The following is a 24,007-nucleotide window of genomic DNA, read 5'->3' as shown; positions in this document are numbered from 1 at the left end:
GTTGCTACTGTTGGTGGGGGATCGAACAGGGTGTTTTATGCCTTGTTTTATTTATGCAAAATTATGTTTCAATTAAACGAAACGCGCGCTGTAATTGGCCGCCATTTTGAGCAAGGATTTCAAATGGAAACGGAATCACAAAAACACCGAAGGGCAGAAGGAGGAGGACGGGGAGGATGGAGCCAGAGCCGTTGTATTATCCTGGCGATGGCAACATCTGCGGCACTCTCATAATTAGGACTCGCATATGCCACATCAGCTCAACTCGGTTCAATTCAGCTCAGCTCAGCTCAGCGCTGATGCCGAATTTAAAGTAGGATCAACGCTCCCAGTTTGCGGCTTTGTTTGGCATGTCAAAATATTGTAATTTTGTGTTCGAGTCGCAAACGAATTTGAATGCCATAAATTCTGAGAGTTTATGCGCGATTCGGCATTAGAATTACACGGTTGAATAGCGCTGAGATGGCCACGAAAAAAACATAAACGAAAAACAAAAAAACATATGGCAGGAACGGGCATAAAAGTCAAAGCACTGTCACTTCATTCACAATAAATGGGTGAGAAAATGAATTTTAACCAAATCGGGGGGAAAAAAGTTAAAGATACTCCAAATATTAATCAATTGGCTAAACAATAATCAGAATCGACTATTTAAGGCAGTTGAAATCACAATTTACAGGTCAAGCAGCATTTTTGCTATTGAAGTGAAAATATAAAATGAAATATTTGAAACGTTGCCTTATCGTTGCAATGATCGCCTTTTGGGGCAGTTTATGTGAGCAACTTTTCTAATAACAGCATCCAAATGTGAACTTATGCCCAGCCCAGAATTGTGTATTCCCTCTACGTGCTCGGCATGGTTGAACAAGGCAACCGAACCAGTATCCTGCCGTCCTTAGTAGGTAGCACTCACACTCCTCTCTCGCTCTCCTCCACCCTCTCCATCAATGGGGCAATCTTTGGAACGCCATTTTGACGTTTTCGAAAGTTTCTTTTATTGCATACATGAGCCATTTGCGTGCTTGTGCTTCCGTTTCCGTTTGCCTTTGCTTTTGCCATTGCTGCCATCGAAGACATTGACGCAGCCATTACCCCGGCTCTGTCGCTGTTCCATCCAAAAAACAGGATGAGGATGACGTCTGGCCTCCACCTCCGCCCTGTCTCAGCCATCCCTTGCCAACTCCTTGTCACTTGGGCTTGCACATGTGTGCGTCATAAAGGCCGTCGTTATGTGTGCGCTTATTATCATAATCCGTTGAGTTGTTGCCGCATTAATTAAATTTAATTAAAGGCATCTTGCAACATTGCCCGACTACGTGGCAAAGGCGACAAATTGCAAAGCTACAGCCAAAACGGGCAATTTTACTCTTCGTAGTCCTTCCTCCGTCTTCGGTATACCGAATCCTTGCCCTTTCCCGCAATATGCGTGAAATCAATTTCCATAAAATGGTCTGCGTTAATTAATATTTTGCGGCATTAATAAGTGACAATTTATGCGCTGAAACAAACATCCATTACACAATATATAATCAGTTATTGTGTGTATGGATTTGAAAACCAGCAGAAGGGACGGAAATTTCAAATGCATCTTCTTGAAATGAATTGAATTTTACTTAATCAATTTACATTAGAGAGAATCTCAAAGAAACTTTTAGATAATAATTAAAACTTTTTCATCTACTAAAAGTTTGAAGTTTAATTGGAAGCAAATCCCAAGAAAATGTCACTCTGAATAACTTCTCTGAGAAACTCTGCAAATTTTATGAGATTGAAAGTCATTTCAGATGACAAAAATAACATCCTATTCCGAATCACTTTTTTGATTGAAATAGTCATAAATGAGTTTGTTTTCTAATTTCTGAACCACGACTCTCCTCCTCTTCTTGGAGGTTTCCTTTCCATTTCTCCGTGTATCATGTTTTTAATCGTAAACGACTATATAATTTGGTTTCAATATACGCAACTTTTTTCAAGAATGAAGTATGAAAATATGTTTGCTGTAGAAGCTGCATAAATGGCGAAAAATTAGATGATTTTAATTACTCGAACATATATTCGTCCCCATTTATTTCGGCGAGTAATTTATAATATTAGAGTTGCTAAATACTCATAGATATTTTAATTCGAATGCATTTATTTTGAAGTATGTTTTGAGTTAATTCATATAGATTTCCGTTATTTAGATATAGTCATCGTGACACTAGAAATAGTAATGATTGAATGATTTTTGTCTTTAAAAATTTAATTGTTGTAGACAAAAAACTATCAAAAAAAAATATGATTTCGGGTTTGAACGGTAGCTTAAAGGGCCTTGACTAATCTTGGAGTCTTCAAGACAAATTTTAATATCTAAATATGATTTGATTTGAATAATATTTAATATTTTGTTTTTTTATTTTATTTTTCGGGGATTCTGAATGTGAAATTCTACTAAATTTAGTATTCAAGAAAACGGTAACTATATCTTAATAGATGTTGTTTTATGAAAAACTTTGGTTTTCTACTCTTGTCTTATTTATGTGTGCTGATCCTGAATCTGTACTCAGTATTTTTTAGTTGTAGTTATTGAGTTAACAGCATAAAAGCCTTTAAGCCGCATTTCATTAATTTTTGGGTTAGATAGAGGAGAGAAAGCTCTATCTCAGGATGTGCTGCTGATTCCTCCAAAACTACCGAAACGACGAGATAAAACGATTAATAAATACATCTCATTGTTGTTTCTAAATATTATTCATTCGAAAAATGAATACCTTCTCTATGAGAGTTCACCATTTGATTCACTTTAAACGATATCTTTTAAGTTTTTATTTATTTATTAATTTTCTCATTGTTGTCGTAGGCTTATGATTAATGGTTTTTGTTTTTTTTATTCATATAGCGCTGAAACTATCAGTTTTCCATTATACGGGGAAGGGGTGGGGGAAAACTTTGATTCATGCACTTTTCATACATTTATAATAGATTTGCCATGCCTTGCACTTGCATTGCAGTTTTATTTACAATATTTAATGGCCAAAAGTGACTGTGTTCTTGGACAATTTGCTGGGGAGTTATTAGAGAGGGGGGAAGTGTAGAGAGTCTCCTTCAAATACTCTATCTGCTTGGTCTAATACTAGTTTGTTTGAATATAATTCAGTTACGTATATGCGGATTTATGTATCGCAATTTTTCATTTCAATTTATATTTCATTTCGACTTGTGGCTGAGTGAATAAAATTTTGTTTTTTTTCTTGGTTAATATATTGGAGAATTTTGTTGTTTTTTGGTTGTTGTTGTTGCTCTACGTATATATGTTGTAGGTTGTTAGGTATTTTAGTTAATTATACTTCCATTTTTCATTTTCATTTAGTTTCACGACCAAACGATTGGTCGATCAACGTTTTGGATGGGTTTCTGTTCCAGTCCCAGATACATCGGTATATATATATGTATATAGACGGTGAGTAAAAAACAAAATCAATGTAAATTTTTTGTTTAATTATTTTTTGCATTCATATTTCGAAATCGCATAAAATTATATAATACACAACTTGTCACAACTAAACTTAAACTAAAATTAACAAAAATAGTTTAGCAAAACAAGAAAAAAAATATGTTTATAAAAAGAGAGATAGAATGAGAGAGCGCAAAGGGGAAACGGGGAGGGCAGAATTAGTTATGCGCGAATTATGCTAGGTCATTAATGGAATTAACTGGAAAATCAATAATAAGTATTAAAAAAAAGTCAAAAACGCAACAAAATTGGATTTGTAAAAGTCTTGAAACAAGGCAAAGGATCCTCCTGGTACATACATTAAAATATCACTCGAATCAATGGCGGAAAAACAAAGGGGGCGGGGCTTTAGTCAGCTTTAGATTGAAATTGATGCAGAGATTGGATTGGCTTTTGTATCACTAATTAGTCCAAAGTGTGACAAAATATTAGCCACACCAGATACATATACAGATATACACATATAGTAAGGTATTCAAATTGGATCATATTTTTGTATATATATATAAATATATTTGATGTAATATAATTTGTTGTTAAATGTTTTGTGTAATTCAACTTGCAAATTTATCGTCGTCTCTTATTTATGCCTAGGTAAATTTTATTTTGGGGAAGTTAGAAATCTACGTATATGGGTTTCTCTTTCATGTTTGTCGCTTCTCCTTGTCACTTGTCTCTTGTTGCATGTTGCTACAGTTTGTTGGTTGCTGCAACCTTATGTTAATATACATAGTACGTATTTCAGAATTTCATATCATTTGTTTTGTTTTGTTTTCTTTTTTTTTTCTATGACTTATGCGCCCAGCAATCAACGCCTAATTCTTTCGATTACTCTTAAACGGTATTTAATTTAAAATTTTAGTCACTGGCAAAAGGACATTCCACTTGTATGTAGTATATAGTATTGGTTTACGTTACTTTCTTTCAATGGGTTGCATTTTGATGTTTCAATTTATCATCATCATTATCATTATCATTATCATTATCAATATTATTATTACGTATTTGAAATCGTGATTATGCTCTCTTGGGTATGTTGCATACCGTTCATTACTTTTTACTCATTATTACACTTAAAATTTGCTTTCTATATAAAGGGGAATATTTTTTTTTCCATTTTCTTTCTTTTCATTTAACTTTTATCTTAGGGGCACAATTAATATTAATATGGCATTGAAGAAATTATTGTATTTAGCTCTTCTCTAAGCATAGTTCAAGTTTAAAGTTCAAAGCATTGGCATACAACAAAATACAGCAAAAACACAGTATGATAAACGAAACATTGGAAGAGTTATGCAATTGGAAACAAACAATAATAATAAAACAGAAATATCCAATAAATAGGTATGTAATGTATATATATATATAAGTATATATAGATACAAATTACATCGATACGATCTATATATGTGTGTGTGTGAGTATATAGAGTTAAATGTGTTGCCATATAGCACACACACACGCACACACACACACACACACACTAGCACTAGAGTACGTACATAAGTAAGTTGGTATGTAATCCTACAGCAGTCGCAAATAATTTTACAGTTGAACTCGGAACTCGTCTCGTTGCCTTTTTGGGTCAACTTACGGAGTTTTTCTGACTATCAAAAATCGCTCATTTTCTCATTATATCAAATAAATCTCCGACATACATAGATATATGTATGTGGTAGCTATTCCCGATATAGTATATATATTGTAGCACTACTTAAGCATTTATCGGCTATTCTAAATAGATCAAGTTATCCATTATATAATGCATTCGCCTAGGTCTGGGGCACAATGAGACTTAAAATCATTTGGGAGGAATTTGCTATTCCTCAGCGATTCTTCTCCGGCTGGTATTGCCTATCACATAGGCTATATATTGTCTACACTGTGTCCATTCCTCGGTGAATTTACTATACTTCTGCATTTGCTTTTCTTTTTTTGTTTTTAGTTAGATTTATGTTTTTTGTATATATGCATTATTCGTTATTATTTGTAGACTTAGGCAACTATTTACTATGTAAAGTTTTACGTATTTAAGTTATCAACTTTTGTTTTTGTTTGTTTACTTCGCACTACACAGACAGAAATAGACGATAGAACGCCAAAACGGTGACGACGATGCGGTGGTGGTGGTTGGTTGGTTGGTTGGTTGGTTGGTTGGTTTGGTGGTGGTGGTGCCGGGATTAGGGCAGCTCCCTTAAGAGTTCACCTTACTGACAGCCTTTAGCAGATCATGATTACTCTTGTCTAGGGCACTCATCATGCCCAGATTGCCACCGAGACCGGCACCAAGACCACCGGGGCCAATGCCAGCCCCAAGACCACCGCCAACTCCAACGCCGACGCCCATGCCGAGACCAAGCTTGAGATCGTTCTGGCCAACCACGGAGTGATGCAAGTGGCCGGGATTGTGTGCTATGATCGAATGATGATCCTGTTGCTGTTGTTGCTGCTGCTGCTGTTGGTGTTGTTGCTGCTGTTGTTGTTGCTGCTGCTGCTGTTGCTGCTGCACTTGCTTGTTCTGCTGGGCGGATTTCATCGTCTCCTGAGCCTTCATTTTCTCCTGTTCTTCGCGATCGCGTCGAGCCTAAAGTCATGCAGAGAAAATAAGAAAGAATGGGAGAAAAGAAAGCATTTGTTGTCATGAGTTATTCGATACATTTAATATGTGCGAGAGGTTGTTGTTGTAATTGGAGTCACGAGATCTTTGTGACGATATGCAAATTGATTGGAGAACTCACCTGCTCATTGATCTCCTTGACCGCCCGCAGCTCTTTCTTTAATTTCATGCGGCGATTCTGGAACCAGATCTTGATCTGTCGCTCGGTCAGGCAGAGCGCGTGCGCAATCTCGATACGTCGCCGCCGCGTTAAGTAGTGATTGAAATGGAACTCCTTTTCCAGCTCCAAAGTCTGAAAACGTGTGTAGGTCTGTCGGCCTCGTCGACGCGGGCAACCATTGGGGCCTGTGCAAAAAGGAGAACAAAGAAAGTCACGTTAGTCACGCATATTTCGATGAATGGAAATGAGATGATGTTATTCCGTTTTTTTTGTTTTTGCTTTGTTGCTGCTTTTGGCAACTCTTAATTAGCTGCGAAGATGCTGTCAGACAGACAAAAATGGAATTGCCGCGCTCATTTTATTATTGACTGCAACACATGTAAGGCGTCGCAATTTGATTTGTGTCCATGCATTAGCCAGATACGCGGATGGAGCGCTGTGGCTTGCTTTTGGCAATTGCTTAATTGAGGCCGGGCCCGAGGGCAATGTGATTGCACTGAACTGCCTGTCTGTATAAGTTACGAGCCATACAATCAGTTTGCCTTGCAAACAACTAAAAGCCAGAGGAAAGAGAGGAAGAGACAACGCCTGACGTCACCAGGCATCACCGCAGGATATTGGCTCCCCGGGGCCAAAAGTACACACCGAATGCCGTGCGGTGTATTAAAGGGTGAAACAACACCGACTCCTCGCCGTGGCAGGTCTTCTCCTGGACTCGACATGGTCGCACAAATATTCGTTTAGATTTTCCCTTTTTACCTTTTGCTTTTTTAGCAAATTTTCTACGCTACCTGTGCGATTTTTTGCGCGACGGTGCGGGGCAGGGGAATCGAGAAAGGCAATGGGACAAAGGGATTCGTGTTTATGTTTCGGAAATCAAAATTTCGCTATCTGCAAATTGCAGCCTTAGACTCACTTTTTCCCCGCTTGCTGTTTTATGGCATAAGGCCTTTCATTTTTCTTTCCTTCTGCTTTTTTTCTCTCTTTTTTTGTTTGTGTCTACGTTTTCGTTTTTTTTTATTTTGTGTAACGTTTCTGGTAAAAGGCAGCAATTTTTTATGGTTTCACAAGTTGCAAGAGCCAAACAAAAGAAGAGTCAATTTTACGTAATATTTTGAAAGGTGCATTTTTTGCCAATTTCACTCGACAGTTGTAAATCTTTTCCTCATAAATTTGCCCCTTGGACTATTGACAAAATATTTGCAAATCGATTAAATCGTGACTGTGGCAATTGATAGGAATAAAAACTAAGATTGATGGTATCCTACTCTTGGTATATAGAGAAGGAAATTTTAATTTGAATAGCATAATGAAAAATCGATTTAATTTTCCCCAACTACAGCAAGAGCCAATACATTCAGGTCCTTTTGATGGAGAATCAGAGAACAAACCAAATGCAGTTTCACTTGTAATCAAGTTTCCCCCCTTTCTCTCAAAGAGGAAGAGAGAAGAGGGTGAATACAGAAAATTCCAAACTAATCTAAATTATTTACACGCTACAATGAGCAGCTACAATTCGTCCCATAAATCACGACTCCCAGGACACACGCGCCCCTAAAAAAGATTTACGAGCCTCGCAATGGCCGCTCTCAAGTGTGAGTGAGATAGCTACATTGGTGCGCACAGGAGTGATGGAATCCAACATGGCTGCCGCACACAGACTATATCCGAATGTGAGAGTGTGTGTGTGATGTACAGGTAGAGACACTCACACACAAAGTCACTCGGAAACCGGGCCCGTTGTCATGGCAGCGTCAACAGGGTAGCAGTAGGAGGAGGAGACCACAGACGAGATGAGTGGTGAGTCGGCGCAGACGGCCAAAAACCGGAATGGCTGAGAGCAATCGCAATACACGTGGAACGAGAGCAATGAGCAGAGAATACTCTTTGAGTCAGATGACATGAAGACGACGACGACGGGTCTTTGGCTTTACTATTGATTTTTCATTTCAACATTTTACACTCAATGCAGTTTTCTCACTCACTGCGTTTGAGTTATCCCAATCTAAACTAAAAATTTCAAGAATTCCCTTTTTGTGAATCATTTCCGAGTAGAAAGAATTAACGTTTGGAATTATTCTTGATCATGACTGAGTGTTATTAAAGTGCTGACCATGATAACCATTGTCTAATCGACAAATAATTTCTACCATTTCCATTATAAACAATAAACTCATTGAAAACTGACACGTAGCCTATAGAAAATCTGAACTTTAGAGAGAAGATGAGGTCTTTTAACAAATTCTGTTCCAAAATAATTATTCACATTAATCAATATCAATGTAATTCAATAAAGTTTTCAATTACGATAAAGACTACAAATGCATGTTGCAATCATTTGAGACTGAGACTGATGATGGCTGGGTTAGCTAGTTGAACCGGTTTGTTGCATAATTCCTTGAAAAATCAATTTTTTCCAATAAAAAATCAATTAGTGCACCATAATTTCATATTGCAATTGACTGATGAGGCTGTTTTAAGCTACACAAAGTTTAAATTGGCATATGATTCACGATCTAATTGGCATTTCAAATGATTTGCCGAGTTTGGTCATTGTGAGAGAAACAAAATAGATTCAAAATACAAAGAGGCAGACACAGATATTCAAGACATTCGAGATGGCAAGGCGTTTAACGAATTGAAAGAAAACGAGGAAGTCGGATCCCGTTGACAGAAATGTTCAAGCTCATTATCACGATGAGAATGAGACATTTGTCCCAAGGCACCGCTGTCAACATTGTTAATGCAAAGAGATTGCGAATGGTCATGGGAATCGGGAATGGCCGGTATATACAACGTCTATAACAATGACATTAACAATTAAAAATATTAATAATCATAAACGTAATTGTTCAATAAACAGCGGCGCGTATAAATAAGCGAAAACATATGAAAAAAGCAAACTGAAACTTATAATGACATAAATATCATAAAAACAATTCAAAACGTAAAATAAAGAAGCACACACACACACACACACTTACCCGAGAGGTGGTGGCGTGGTGCTGGTGGTGGGGATGTGGGGGGAAATTGTATAAAAAGCGTTATAGTTTATATAGCAAGTGCCTCGACTAGACTGTATGTGTGTGTATTCGTATCTGTGTGTGCATTTGAAAGTGGTTCCGTTGGGACATTGACGGCTTCGCTTTTTGTTTATCCAACGACACAAAATTGTACAATAAACAAACATTTTGTATGTGTGTTTTGTTTCTATTTTCTGGCATGCTCCCTCTCTTTTACTCTTTCTATATTTTTCCCTATTGCCTCGTGTTTGAGTAAATAATAAACAAATTTACATATCATTTGACAAAATAACAACCAAAACTTTTGTGACATTGTGGCCATTGTGGTTGTTAGTAATTAGTTTGAAACGTTTGACAAAGAAAAATGTTTGCCAGAACCCCACACACACAGACACATGATTTGGTTTTCGAATGAAAAATAACTACAACTATATAAACGGACACATCAGCCATGACAAGTTTTAACAATAGTGTAGATTTTTGGTTTTGTTTTTAGCCTTAACTTTGGGCATCTTTGATATCAAAATATTTTCCTTTTGCTGACGCTGATGCTGCAGATGGTTGTTGCAATTGTTTGTTGACTTTTGGCGGGCAAAATTTATATTTATGTATTTTGTTTTCATTGGAATTTGTGGAATCCGCATACACGAACCCGAAAAAGTGCTGCCCGAGCATTTGCACAATATATGTATATATTGATTTTCGAATATTTCCCGCCTTGTAGGCAATTCTAAGCAAACAAAGAGTCAAACCGTTGCTTTATTCCTTAAAATAAGTATTAATTTAGCTCTGTTGCCCTTTAGAATTTGATCAGCTTTCTTAAATTTCATTAGAATATTGTTAATTTATTGTTAGGGGCTAGATATATAAACTGATTTCTTTAATAATAATTAAAGAATATTTGGAATATTGTTAGGGGCTAGATATATAAACTGATTTCTTTAATAATAATTAAAGAATATTTGGAATATTGTTCTTGAATCATTTATTCGACCTTAGTTCAAGACTATATGGCAGTCAGATGGATATTTGCTGTTTTTAGTCATTATGAATCATTCTTAAATGAGTGCTAAGCAATTAATCATATGTATATTGAGTAGTTCGTTTTATTTAGCACTCAATCGGAGTGAATTTATGAGCTATATAAAAATTAGATCAATTGTTTTATGCATCTTAAACTCTTACGATTGATTATTTGATTATTATTTATTCATTTCGAAAATTTATTACTAAAAATGTCGATTGAACTTTCCATTTCGTTGTGTTTTGCCTTTAGCTGATGTTAGTTGTTGTCTATTTTCTCGTTTTCTTAACTTATTTCATTCGAAAATGTATTTGTGCTCGTTTCGTATGTTTTATGCTGATTTGTTTATAATTGCTATGAATTTTCGAAACGAACTTCCCGGATGGCATGTTGAAAGATATATAAACAATCGTCAGACATTTAACATGCCCATCCCAGCACTACACAAAAATGGATGCGTATACAAAATGAAGAATGCTCCCACTCCCTTCTCCACCAAAACTAAAAACAAAAAGAAAATAGGAAAATGATGCCTCAACAATTTCTGTGATACGAGTGTGAAGCGGGGAGTTCATTGTGTCATTGGACTGGAAGAAGATCTTTCGAGCATTTAGTCCAAATTGCAATGTTCTTTGGTAAAATGACTTCCCCGGGGACATTGTGTATCCCGCGGATATGCAAATGCTTGCTCCTGACAGTGCCAGGACTAATTAAACTTTGAAAGAAAAGCCGCTTAAAAGCTACCAAGGCTGACAAGGCACACGGGCAACATCTGCTGCCTTTGTATGGCTTTTAGCGGAGAACCAAAGGAAAATGTATATGTGGGGTGGGGCAGGAGCAGGGGCAGGTAAGCGGCGCCATTAACTTGTGCTCAAACTCAAGGGTGGCAACTTCTTAGCTCTGTGTGTCTGCCTGCCATTGCAAATAATTTATGTTTATTAAATTTATTTAAATTTAATCAGGCGCACGGAATTTTCTGCGCAAAGAAAACGAGATGGTAATGCTGAAGCTGTACGAGGGGGGATGGGGAATTGCAGAGGTATGATATTCCTGTCGAGGGGGTGGCACTCCATATAGAACACAACCTGGCACTGACAGGCGAAGCGAAGCCATGGTCTGGGGTGCTTTCTCTGCAATTTATGTGCAACGCGTTGCCAATGTTGTTGTTGCTGTTGTCATTGCTATCTCTGCCCAGCCACGCCCTCTACACCCTCTACGCCTCCGCTTTCTTGGCACTCGGCAGCATAAATTGCTAATTGTGTGCTTAATCTTGGAAAATATATGGCAAGCTGTCGTTGTCTGTTTTAGCCCTAGTCCCACACCAAAAAGAAGAGGAGGATTCACAACGAACCAAATAAATATCCAGCAAATGTTGCAAATATTTTCAAGAATTACGCGATGCCACCCTCAGCAAAACCTCATCCATTTCTAACCCCCTCTTCCCTGAGTCCATCCATTCGTTAGTTTGTTCGTTTGTGCGTCTTTGGGGATTAATATATTCTCATTAAATATTTCACGCCATTATTGGAATTGCTTGTTGCCATGTAGCTGCTTACAAAAGAATGTTTCATTAACATTGAAATGAGTTGAGAAAAACATGGTAAGCCATCGAACAAAAGACTCCAAAGAGCCAAAACCAGTTGGTCTACACATAGACCTAGAATTGAATAGTTCAGTGGGACAGATAACTGGAAGTAAACTCTTTCAATTGCCATAATAAACGAAAAAAAAATTGAACGTTTCCTTAAATATTCATTAAAATTAATGAAGTATCTAGGAGCTCTTACCTGATGTAAATGTATCTTGAATGTATAAAATGAAAACAGTATTTCATTTTATACATTCAAGTATATAATATCTAAATAGACCTTTTTTAAAAGGCTCTACAATAATTTAAATTACGAATTTTTAGAGAAAGATTGTTTCAATCTTTGACTTGTGTCATTATTTGTTTCAAATACATCCCATAGGTATAAAATATGATATTATTTTCCGCAAAGTGGACATAAATTTCTATAAACGATTTCTATAGCTAAAAATCTAATCTAAATATTGATCCTTAGAAATACATCACTCCCATTCTTTTATTCCTATTTTCGCACTCTAGAAGTCAACTAATCGATTTGAATGATATATTATCTTTATGCTTTAAGTGCGGCCATCATCATATGTTTCTTCCTTATCGGTTTCGATATATATTATATCTAATGTCTATGCCGTGTTCTCATTACAAAGCACTGAGAAATTCCTTTAAGCGACGTCACAGATACCCCAAATAGTTGTTCTGTTTGCACTTATGTACATGTATTGTACTTGCATATGGCCATGGTAACAGAAACAGTAACAAAAGAAGAGAGAATGAAACAGGGCGAGCAAGAACGATAGAGAGAGAGAAAGGGAGAAGGACTGCGGCAATGTGAGGGAATGAAACAGCGCATAACGGCAATGGCAACGGCAACGGCAACGGCAGCCATTAGACCCATTCACCCTTACTGTCTTTATGGCATTTTTAATCTCGTGGGTGGTTGGCTGCCACCCCACACCATAGCTACACCATCTTACAGTGGTATGTCCTTGCTCCTGTTCCTTCTACTCCTCAGCCATGAGTCGCAGACTTTGGGAAGGCGACGGCATTTTTTGCACGCACTACAAACACGAGGGTGTGATAAGACAAAATACCCGCCATAAATGTGAAAAATATATGGCCAAAAGTTAAAAGGAAAGACGGAAGAGAACCCAACACACACACACAGAAGAGAGAGAAAAAAGAAGAGCGAAAGGGACAGAGAAAGAAAGCAGGCAAAATCAGAGAGCTCCCATCCCACATCCACAATGCTTTTCCATCTCGCCTTAAGCAGTTTCAATAAATTTTTTGCCTCACCCGGGAGGCAGATGGGCGGGGAGGAACTAATTTTGGGCAAACTTTCAGGCCAGACTTTCGGACCTTCAGTGGTGTCGGACAGACAGATAGACGGACAGACAGATGGAACATTTGTAAAGATGGCCTATAAATGGCATTAGGCGTCTAGAATTGGTAATCCGCAAGATTTTTGCAAGCAACGTTCGTCCCCTGTCCCTGTCCCTCAGTTCATGCCTCTGTGTGCCTGCTGGTAACTAGTTATTCTTGTGGTTGTTGTAACCAGAGCTTCCGGGCCACGTGTCGCCAACTGACCGCAACTTGAACACCCTCCTCAATGAATGAATGTGCGTGCGTCTCTCTCTCCCTCTCACTCTATCTCTGTCTCGGTGTGTTTGTGTGAGCCTCAATTTAATTGCAAATGAAAGGCGTTTAATGCTTGCCCATTGCGATTAAAATCGCCGCGAATCGATGCGACAATCAACGGCAATTCCATGATGACAATGAAGTGGCGCCATTGTGAGTTTGTGAGTGTTTGCAGAGAATGCTTACAAGTCGCAGTTGGAGATGGAGATTTGGTCTTGGCCCTGTGTTTTATTTTTCGTTCTGCTTTTGGGTTCATTAACACTTTTTGACTCCTTTGTTTGAGCGCCATAAAATAAGACAAAGGAACCATGAAAAGTATAACATTCGATTATTTTGGATACTCTTCAATGCCAGATGCTTTCCCAAAAGTCATAGCTTTCCATACCCTCTCATATAGGGTAGACGATATCAGAAAAAAAGGTTCCCTCGGCTAATGCACAATTGGCCTCGTCTTGCCCTTTCAGACGCCTCATTGGGCATGGCCATTTGGGAAAGGGCGAAAAAACTGAATTGAAATTGATTGCCTTCATTGGTTCGACACTATTGTTTTGTTGTTGTTGTTATTGCTGCTGCTCCTTCCCCTGCTCCTGCCCCGTTTCCAAGTTCATTTGCGCGTTCCATGAACCTTGGCAACATTATATCGACTTGTATTGAAAATACACATATAAATAGCACCGCGCTCCAACTGCCTTCAAGTGAGAACACTGCGAGTCGGAATCAAGCAGCATTTTCTTTTTACTCGATTTTCTTTGCCTTTTTCGGCTTAGCCAAACCAATGCGCTCTTCATGGCCCAATGCACACGATGGCTACGGGTACGGGTACGGGTTATACCTATTTGGTAAAAACAAACACGAGCAGATGTCGGCCATAACTTAGATTGCGTGGGCCGACTGAAACGATGACGTATTAAAATGCCATTCGAGGAATGGCTCTCCCCCTCTCCAACCCCCAACTCAAAGTTCCCCTGTTCTCCCTCACCCCAACTATCGCTTCCCCCGCAGTCAAACAAAAACAAAACGTGACATTTAAATTCATATAAAAAGCATCGATCGATCGACAAACGCATTTGCTGCGGGTTCTATATTTACCTAGGCGTAAGCATAACTCATGCTTATCCCTCCTCCTCCCCTCCATTTAACTTTGACTGAGGGAGTCAGGGGGGGGGGGGTGTCTCGATTTCAGTTTCGGGCTCCTCCACGCAAAAGAAATTTCAATATGCGCGGGTCGCCATCGCCTGCGGTGCAGAATACTCGTTAATATTAGGTTTTTGGGAGCCCCTCTTTCCTGCTTACCCCAAGACTTTGTCCTCATCTCAGAGTCTTCTTAGGATTGAGGTGTGGTCCTGTATGCTCCTGAGAGTCACACACACATACTCTGACACTCATACAAATTGATTATCGACTGATTGGCCGCAGACCACAAACGTAGTCTGAGTCTCTTGGTTTCTCAATTTCCCTCCATCTCTTTTTTTTCGTTAGCTGACAAACTTGATTAATGGCTTAAACACACACACACGGACACATACACACATATATTTGAGAGAGTGTAGAGGGCCTTTTGTTAATGGTTACATAAAAGTAATTTGAGAAAATGGTGGCTGTTGCTCGGGGTCTCTCACTCAAAATCTTTTGTCATAAAGACAGGTTTGATTCCCTGTTTCTTTCTTTGAACTTTGAAACTGGAAGTCGTAGATCGAAATTACCTGAATGGCTTTATTAGAGTGCAAAGGATTCGAACAATGGCATATAACAAGAATTACGAGTCCGAGGCACAATTCATTCGCCTCATATATACTGAAATATGGCGTAAATCCTGTTCTGATTCTCACGCGTATCATTCCATTGGTTGTAGGATGGATTAGCTTAATCTCTAACAACTAACAGATGAGTTGACACAACTTGTAAGAAATAAATGCGACTAATGCTAAATATAAAACAATTTACCGAGTGCATTAACCGGCGTGTATAATTTCATAATTAAATTAATATTAACGACTAATTGCAACTTACACAAAATACTTATAAATAACAATGAGGCAGAGTCTCGAAATGTAAGGCGTCACGCACACACACACTTTGAGAAAAAGGGAGAGAAAGAGACATAGAGCGGAATGCGGAAAATGGCGGGCAATGGGAATGGAAATGAAAATGGGTATGGGAAAACAGGGAAATGCAGCAAGAGCACGCAAAGAGTTGAAAAACTGGTTAGAGTCAAAGAAGAAGTTACAATGGCCAAAAGTGACTTATGTAAATACAAAGTATCATTTTAGATTTTAGTAAATGAAAATTTAAATTAATGAAAAAATGGAAATGCGAAAACTTTGGCGACATGTGTAACGCGCGAGCTAAAGAGGAATAAACTCTGAACGACTGAGGTTTTGTCACCGACTACAGGAAGAGGGGGTGGGGATTGGTAGTCGGTGGTTGTGTCTGTGGAACGTGTAAGCTTTTAATTTGATTTCGTCTGCAAATTTACATGTCTGTCTGACAGTGAACGAGGCAAACATAACCGGCATCAGATCCAGGACAAAGAGCCTCTACTCCCAGTTTGTCTCTGTGTTAGTCTGTCTGTCTATCTATCTGCCTGCTGGGATAATGTCCTTGTCTCTCTCGCTCTCTCTTGTTTGTGCTTTTTTTGTGTAATTCAAACCCTTTCGCCAATTTGCGCCACTTGAGCATTAAAACCGCAGATTAACAACCGAGCACGGGGTAGTTAAAAACATCGAGTCGCTCCCGGACTGGCAAACGTGTCATTTTGAATTTTCCGCAGTGTGGAGAGAAAAAACGGCACAAAACGTGCCGATAACACGGTGTCGCACATTCTTTTCCCCTCACAGCACCACAAACCACACACCCAGCCACCCTACCCCAAACACCGCCCACTTACTCGAGAGTGACAGAGAGAGAGAGAGAGAGAGAGAGAAGGCGAGGCAAATGTAAATACAACAACACCAAATAAAAGGAAAAAATAACACAGAGAAATCGGAAATTAAACAAAACCGAAACGAAATGGAATTCGCTTATCGCGCCTCATAAATTAACCCTTTGCAGCGGTCGGATGGGACGCCTGCAGCTTGCCAAGCCCACATCACACACCAAATGCGATAGAGATAGAGATAGAGACAGAGAGATCGAACGAGACGGGGAGAGAGCGAGAGAGATGCCTTAAGTGGTAGCTAGGGTCGACGAGGTCGTAGCCTTTACAATCGTTTATCTCTGCCCAGAGCCGGCAAAATGATGCAGCCCCAGACCCCAAGACTCCAAGTTAGTCTCTGTCAATGACATTGGCATCCGCAACTGCTGACAGAAGATCATCGAAATTGAAACAAACGCCCTGTGTATATGCGAGGCAATTGATTTCGATGTCGATGCCATTGACAATGAGAGACCGATCACACATATCTCACTCTGAAGAGACTTGGATTCAGAGTGCCCTATGACTGGCTGTGATTGTCTTCACTTATAGTAACTGGCCTTATCATGATTCCCGATTACAGCCTGAACAATTAACATAATGGAAATTATTGTTTAGCTCATGGCAAATAGCAAATATTTTCAATACGAGAAGGTAACTAATGTCTATAGCATGTCTTTTCCTCAGAAACTTCTTCAAGAATCTGTTTATTTTCCCATATGATCTCACATTTTTGACAGAATTTTATTTGAGCATAGACCCCTTGGCACACAGCAAAGAGAATTGAAATGGCAAGCTCGGCAAGTTAATTACTTGTCAAACAGCGTCTCTAAGTATTGTAAATTGCGCAAATGACTCCACTCTGTGGCGGAGGAGGCAACGCCAACTTTGGGCCAAATGATTTATTTACAAAACAAACAATTGCAGAGAGTAGAAGGTCTCGAGAGGGGGAAGTTGGCAGAAAGCAACTCGAATATCAAACGATCTGTGACGTCTAAAGTAGGGGAAGGGCACGTTCTGTCCGGAGGCAGCATTCACACTTCGACTCCGATTTCAGTTTAGGCGCAGACTATTCGACTCCACATACATTTTTTTGCAACAGCATTTTGTGGAGGCAATTAAACTACTGCCAATTAAATACATGTCGCCACTGTCGGAGTAGTAACAAAACTCCCTGAATGAGTGAGCTGATCAAATATGCATTTTTCATGGCGGAAGGTAACCGAAAGCCTTCCACAATAGATTCTAAAAGTCATTTAAATTGTGAACCGAAAGTCTCTTATGTCACAAATATGTGGTTGGTAATGTGTAATTTTCAAAATAACTAATTACTACTCGAAAAGTAGCTTTAATCTTTGTTCTTCTATCTCCAAAAGGATTTAAATAATTTGTGCATTCTCCTTTTAAAACTGCGTATAAACAGTTTTTTATGGGGTTTTGTTCGCCTCACGTTATGGGCATTAATTTTTGCATTATTGCTACTGAGCAATACATAAACAATGTTGTTGAACTAATGAAAACGAATTGCTTGGGAGGGCCAATGCGAGATGGCCCAGCATAATCAATACCATTATCGGACCCATAAAATGACAATGATGATCGGTTGCCATGCCGTTGCCAGTTGCCGTAATGAAGTCGTGGCTGCTCATTGCGGTAGTCAGCAACGGCATCGTTATGCGCGGCACAAGACCATGCGTAAAATCGTAAATAGATCATAAAACGATCGTAAAAGCAATTTAACGACAACAAGCGAAACAAACGTTATACGGCGATAGGATTGTATCCATCGATCGACCAAATGATCGATCAGTTGAACCGAGTTTGGGGCACGGCTTAAACATAACAAAGGTTTACAATTGCTTGCTTTCGAGCTGAAATTTCACTTCTTCTGTGCATGAGTGGGGGGCCCAAAAAATAACCATTGACGATCGTTTCGATTCACAGAGAGTGCTGCTTGGGGTCTATAAAAGTGATTTACGATCTTGCACGACACTTGACTAGCATAGCACTGACTGGATTTGTGATTTAAAAGAGTAACAACTTTCACATGGAGCTAGAGAGAGACTAGCTATAGCTAGCTCCTTGCCTTTGTCACTTTGGCAACAATGTGAAAGCGAACAAAGGGCATGGCAAAAGTCAGGCCTCAGAAGGATTTATGATAGCCAGAGAAAGTCAGGCATCAGCAGGAGTGAACCATGTGACAAATGCGCAGATGGAAAGAAGGGTTCGATGTTTTGCAGTTGCATGAAAGTCGAGTCCCAGCAGGTAACCTCTCTCTTCGTGGTCTGTCTGTCTTCAAGGACATTTTATACGAAGTATTTCATATTTCATATTTCTTGGTTGCGCGGATATAACCCATTAGGATTTCCGACTGATTTCCAATGTCAGTTAACACATTAACTTTAAGGGTTTCGGTAATTACGGTACTTACCATTAAAATCGCCACAAACGACACGCTCGAAAGGACTTCCCATCCAATCTGTAAAGGAAAAAAAAAATAAAAAATAATTGTTAACCGATGTGTTTTTTGTTTTCTATTTTTTAAGGAGAATATGATTAAATGTTTCGTCTAATGCGAAATTCTTTGCTTGAAATAACCTTGGGCAATACACGCTGAGTAGCCACCATTCGTCTGCCACATGGCCTCGCCTCGCCTCGCCTCCGCTTAGCCTGGCCCCCATAAACCACTCAATCGGCCAATTTTCAATTTAGTTGTCAGCGCCATCAGCAAAAAGCACAAGCAACTGCAATTTTTGTAGACCACCAACCAAGTGGCCACCAGCTCAACCGGCTTCAGCCAAAGTGGACCAAGACTCTGTCTCTGACTTCGACGACGATGACGATGATGGCTACGAGGAGACGCCTAATTAATAAGCTGATGAGTCTGCTCGGCGCGTTTTTAATTAAAATACACAAATTTCTGTGCATTTGCCTTGTCTTTGTTGGCACTTTATTGGAGAGACAGACAGCCAGAGAAGCAGACATACGGACAGACAGATGGAGAGATTCAGCCTCAGTCGCAGTCTTCTAATGTCTACAAATTCATCGAGCTCAGATGGTAAGGGGAATGGTGGGAGAAGGGTGTGGTGGTCAGTTGCTTTTCGCTGTGTTTTTTGTCGCATTGATAATTGAGAAATTTATACGCCAGCCGCTCCTTATCACCAGACTTTAAGCGGTGCAGCAATGGAAGCAGTGAGTGAGTGCGAGAGGGATCACTGAGAGAAAAATATAACAATTTACTCTCGTTGTGATTTCTCCAAGTGTTCTTGGCATTTGGCTGGACTTGCATTCAATACAAGGAAAATAGTTTTCCTTAAGTTTTCATTCTCTATTTTGCTTTTTCCAGATAATTAAGAAAAGTTATCCTTTTTGCTTTCTTATCAGCATAATCGGGCAGAGAGCAACCACACATCACACCCACACAAACACACACACACACAGGAAGACAGAGACAGCCAATTGGTTGCAACATTGTTGTTTTTGTTGACTGGCTGGTGCAACGATGTGAAAATGAAAATTCATTCAGACTCTTTGGCGTAAAATATTAAAATTCATTAGTTAAATTGCATTTGGCAAGCATTCAGCTGTAAAGCGCTGCAGTTGCCGTTGCTGTTGTTGTGTCCGGGTTGGGTTTTTGGTCTTGGTCTGCAGCTAAAGGCTTGGCAGACGAAGAGAAAGCCATATCCAAGGTTGTGTGTGTATGTGCAGCTTGTGGCACGATGCCTTAACGCTTCTTGTGTCGCGTCTCTGGCAATTCCAAAGCCATGCCATGCCATGCCATGCACATGGAACCAAGTGCTGGGTTGTGTGGGCGTTAGAATCTAGAGTCAGATGAAGGAAGGGGGCACCACCTTCTGCTCCTCCTGATGCTGCTCTTGTAATGGCGTCATACTCATATTTACTTTCATCGCAGGCAGTCGACGTTGTCGTTGTCGCCGTCTTTGAGTCGTCGTCGTCGTCGTCTATGATCTCGTTGACAATTTTATCGCTTTTGTGCTGTGAGCAAGAGATATGCAAAATATTTCATTGTGCGAAATACCGTTTATCTTTTAGCGATGCGTCTCGTGGCCAGTTTTGGGCCTAACTGGTTTCTATCTATCTATATTTCGCATGCCTTTAGTCCATTCATCAAGCATTTAATTAAAGACTCTTTGCTATAAATTCATTGCAAATCTCTGCACTCTGCTCAGAGTAACGAAATATACACATTTGTTCTCTTTATGGTCGAGCCAGTGTGATGGCCAGTGCCCAGAGTCAGTTCATAACTCAGTCTAATTGGCAGTCTATTCATATTTCGTTTGCCATAATTCACAAAAAGGCGTTCAACCTCGACGAACGACGACGATTCGCTGCTGCCGTGTGGAAAACTGAACAGAACTCGAACGACTTGACTTGTTCAATTTCTTTATCGCGGAGAGCCAAGGAAAAATCGAGTGCAGTTCGAATGAAGAAATAAATCTGCTATGCAAAAATTCGCGTAAATTAAACTGACCCACATAAATTTCGGGCAAATTTGTCGTACTACGTTTGCGGCATAAGCAAGACACAAACACACTCAACAACAAAAAAAGAGATCGCCCAAAACGCCAACATTAAGATGGAGAAGCCAGCTAGCTAGCCAGACAGTCAGCCAGCCAGCCAGTCAGCCAAAACGAAATAAAATGTATCTCTATCTTTTGTCGAGTATCTCTGGCGCTGACTGATTGCGAGTTTTGTATGCGCGGGGGCACACATATGTGAGTGTGTTAGCGAGTGTGTGTATGTGTGGCAACCTTGAAGCTATTTAAATTACAAATCGACACGCCGCTCAACTGAATACAACAAAAACGACAGCAAGGGAAGGGAAACATTTTTCAACTATTTTCATTTTTTTATTTACTGCCACTTTTTTAGCTCTTTTGTTTCTGCTGCTGCTCGTCGTCTGGCCTGCCTGTCGCCATGGAAGAAATCATTTCGGCTCGCAGCTCCACACTGGAAGACTTATGCGAAATAAACGACTTGGAAATGCCCCGCAAAGTGTTCATGAATTGGAGGAGAATCAGAATGGGAATTGCGCGCGGACGAGCGCGTTTATCTATTGTTTATATGCCCCAATGGCCATAAAGGTATAAATTAAATTGCCTGCCACCCCACCAATCCCCGTCCCACCCTAGTCAGGTTTGCGGTTGATTTATGCCGAAAATTTTAAAGAATTTTTATGTTAAATAAATAAGTTTTTAACGATACAACAAACGATTAAATGAGGCGGTAAGTGGATAATCAAACCCCACCCCATCCACCTAATATCGAATATATTCATTCAATTTGTGATTAACTCTTTCACTCACGACTCACCTGTGAGCGTCATCCATGGATATCGCGGTAGATCGGCAATACTTTGTCCAGCTCCGCCGGCTCCTGGCACCACACCGGAGGCGGGCTGTGTGCAGGCATTACCCAGAGAATCGACACCAATAGCTCCGGCACTGGCCGCCGATACGGCGGATGCAGCGGCTGCATGCTGATAGAATTGGGCAAAACTGGCGGACGCCGAGGCAGGTACGCTCATCGACTGGTAACTGTTCATCACGGTGTCTGTGTACCTGCTAAAAGGGACACGAATTTCCAAAGAATCAACAGAGATAGAGAGAGAGAGAGAGAGAGCGGGAGAGATAAAGAAAGCAAGTCAATTAGCATATATGTATGTACGTGTGTAAGAGTGTGAGAAAATGAACCACAGAGTCCCCGGCTTAAAAATCAAAAGTCAAATGCTAATGAGAACGAGCTCTTCGGCCAGGTCCGATACCACTGTGGTTGCCTCTAATTGCGCACTAATCCCCAGCATAGAACGCAACACGCCCGCAGCGTGGACTGGCCAATATGCAAATGGCCCTCACGAAGGAAGGTCAATGTGCGTGCGAATCTTGTGGCTTGGGCGACAAATTGGTAGCTGTAAGCCACCGCAGTGCTACTCTAATTTGCCCAGCGGTCCGATGCCATTACCCAACGTTCATTCACAACTCACACACACAAGCACACTGGCCCTGGGCTGGTCGTTATGGCCATTCAATGATACTTGAGGGGCGAGCCAATAATTAGAGCATATTCGAAATGGACTTGTGGTTAGCCGAAAACAATTCTAGACCTGCAGTGACTCAAGCACAATGAAATGGGAAATGTGCGATTTTCTCAATGAAAAGAAGATTTAAAAACTGCATATAACAAGGAAATGTTAAGGGAATGAGTGAATGGAACAGAAACTTAACAGATGCTCGATGGGGAAAATAATCCCATGTTTCCCTTTTGTGGAAGCAATTTGACTTTTATTTTCTTCTATTAACTTTCAACTCACCTGCAGGATTTGTCCTCCAAGCCTGAGAAGCCCGCCATGCCGGATAGACCGCCATGGCTGCTGGGATGATTTGACACATATGGATACATCTTACTGGTGGGTATGGCAAACGATGAGCTTGCCGCGGCAACGGCAGCTGCTACAGAACTTGCTGCTGATCCCGGTGAGTTGTCGTTGAGGCTGCGATGCAGCGAGGAACTGGCCGACGGTGATGGGGAGCAGCTGCTGTCCCCCGTCTGCGAATTGCCGGCCGAGGGTGGTGTCAGCAACAGTTGCTGATGGGCGTGCGATCCCTGGGAGCTGGCTGCGGCTGCAGCTGCAGCGGCTAACTTGTTGATGTGCTGCTGCTGTTGCAGCTGAAGGGCGGCCGAGAGTGAGGAGTACTGCGACTGTTGCTGTTGGTGGTGATGGTGTTGGTGATGGAGCTGCTGTTGCTGATGGGACTGTTGCTGGAACAGGGCGGACGATGATGGCGATGATGAGGATACCGGTGAGTTGGAGGATTGACTTAGATGTTGATGATGCAACTGGTTGCCAAGATGCAGGGCACTGGAACTGGGTGATAACGATGATGATTGCAGGTTGATGTTGTTGCTATTGTTGCTGCCGCTGTTATTGTTGTTGTTGCTGCTGTTGTTGTTGTTGCTGCTGCTGCTGTTGTTATTTTGGCTGGTAATACTGCTACTGCTGCTACTGATGCTGGCGGCGGCCGCTGAAGTTGTGGTGGCTGCGGCAACGGCAAGTGCGGCGGCAACTGCTGCTGATGACGAATTGTTTGGGGTTGTGGTTAAATGCGAACTGATAAATGGCTGGAACTGTGGGTACTTTGGCAGCATACTATCGAAAACAAATTTTGACATTGCACATACTTTTCTCTGGCCGAGAACCGACGAGTTCTTTTTTGGTCTGGTGGTTTTTAATTTTAGTAGCAGACGATTGATATACTATATACTGGATGTCGATTAATGTTTCTTATCTTTTCGCTTTTAATTTGAAGTTTTATTTATATTTTTTCTCGCTTCATTTGATTGCCTACAGTTGAAAAACGTTCAAAAAAATCTTAAAACTTAGAACAAGAGTCTCACTGATCTTTGTGTGTGTTTTTCTTTAACAAATTTGGTTTCGAATTCGTGTTGAATGGCACTGCTAATTCATGGCATTCTAAATTCATTGAAATGCCCAATTAGAGCAAATTAAATTGAACTAAAAACTGGCAGATACT

The 24,007-nt window shown here is 40.2% G+C and overlaps 1 protein-coding gene across 2 annotated transcripts; it reads right to left on the bottom strand.

The window, feature by feature from the left end:
- Positions 1-4,889: 4,889 nt before the first annotated feature.
- LOC6651227 (homeobox protein abdominal-A) lies at positions 4,890-23,744 on the bottom strand. Of its 2 annotated transcripts, none has more exons than XM_002072868.4 (5): positions 22,786-23,744; positions 21,789-22,039; positions 18,886-18,933; positions 6,232-6,455; positions 4,890-6,077 (listed from the first exon to the last, which is right to left on the bottom strand). In XM_002072868.4, exons 1-5 carry the CDS (start codon positions 23,643-23,645, stop codon positions 5,688-5,690), a joined length of 1,773 nt encoding a protein of 590 aa, XP_002072904.2. In that variant the 5' UTR covers positions 23,646-23,744; the 3' UTR covers positions 4,890-5,687. The 2 variants fall into 2 exon arrangements, with proteins under 2 accessions (XP_002072904.2, XP_023036277.1); XM_023180509.2 differs by having other exon boundaries at positions 21,789-22,036; positions 22,786-22,940.
- Between the last annotated feature and the right edge of the window lie 263 nt (positions 23,745-24,007).

The sequence above is a fragment of the Drosophila willistoni genome, chromosome 3R (assembly GCF_018902025.1).
Source record: "Drosophila willistoni isolate 14030-0811.24 chromosome 3R, UCI_dwil_1.1, whole genome shotgun sequence".
Classification (NCBI taxonomy): Eukaryota; Metazoa; Arthropoda; class Insecta; order Diptera; family Drosophilidae; genus Drosophila; species Drosophila willistoni.
The sequence above is the reverse complement of the archived record's forward strand: the minus strand, read 5'-3'. Positions and strand labels throughout refer to the sequence as shown.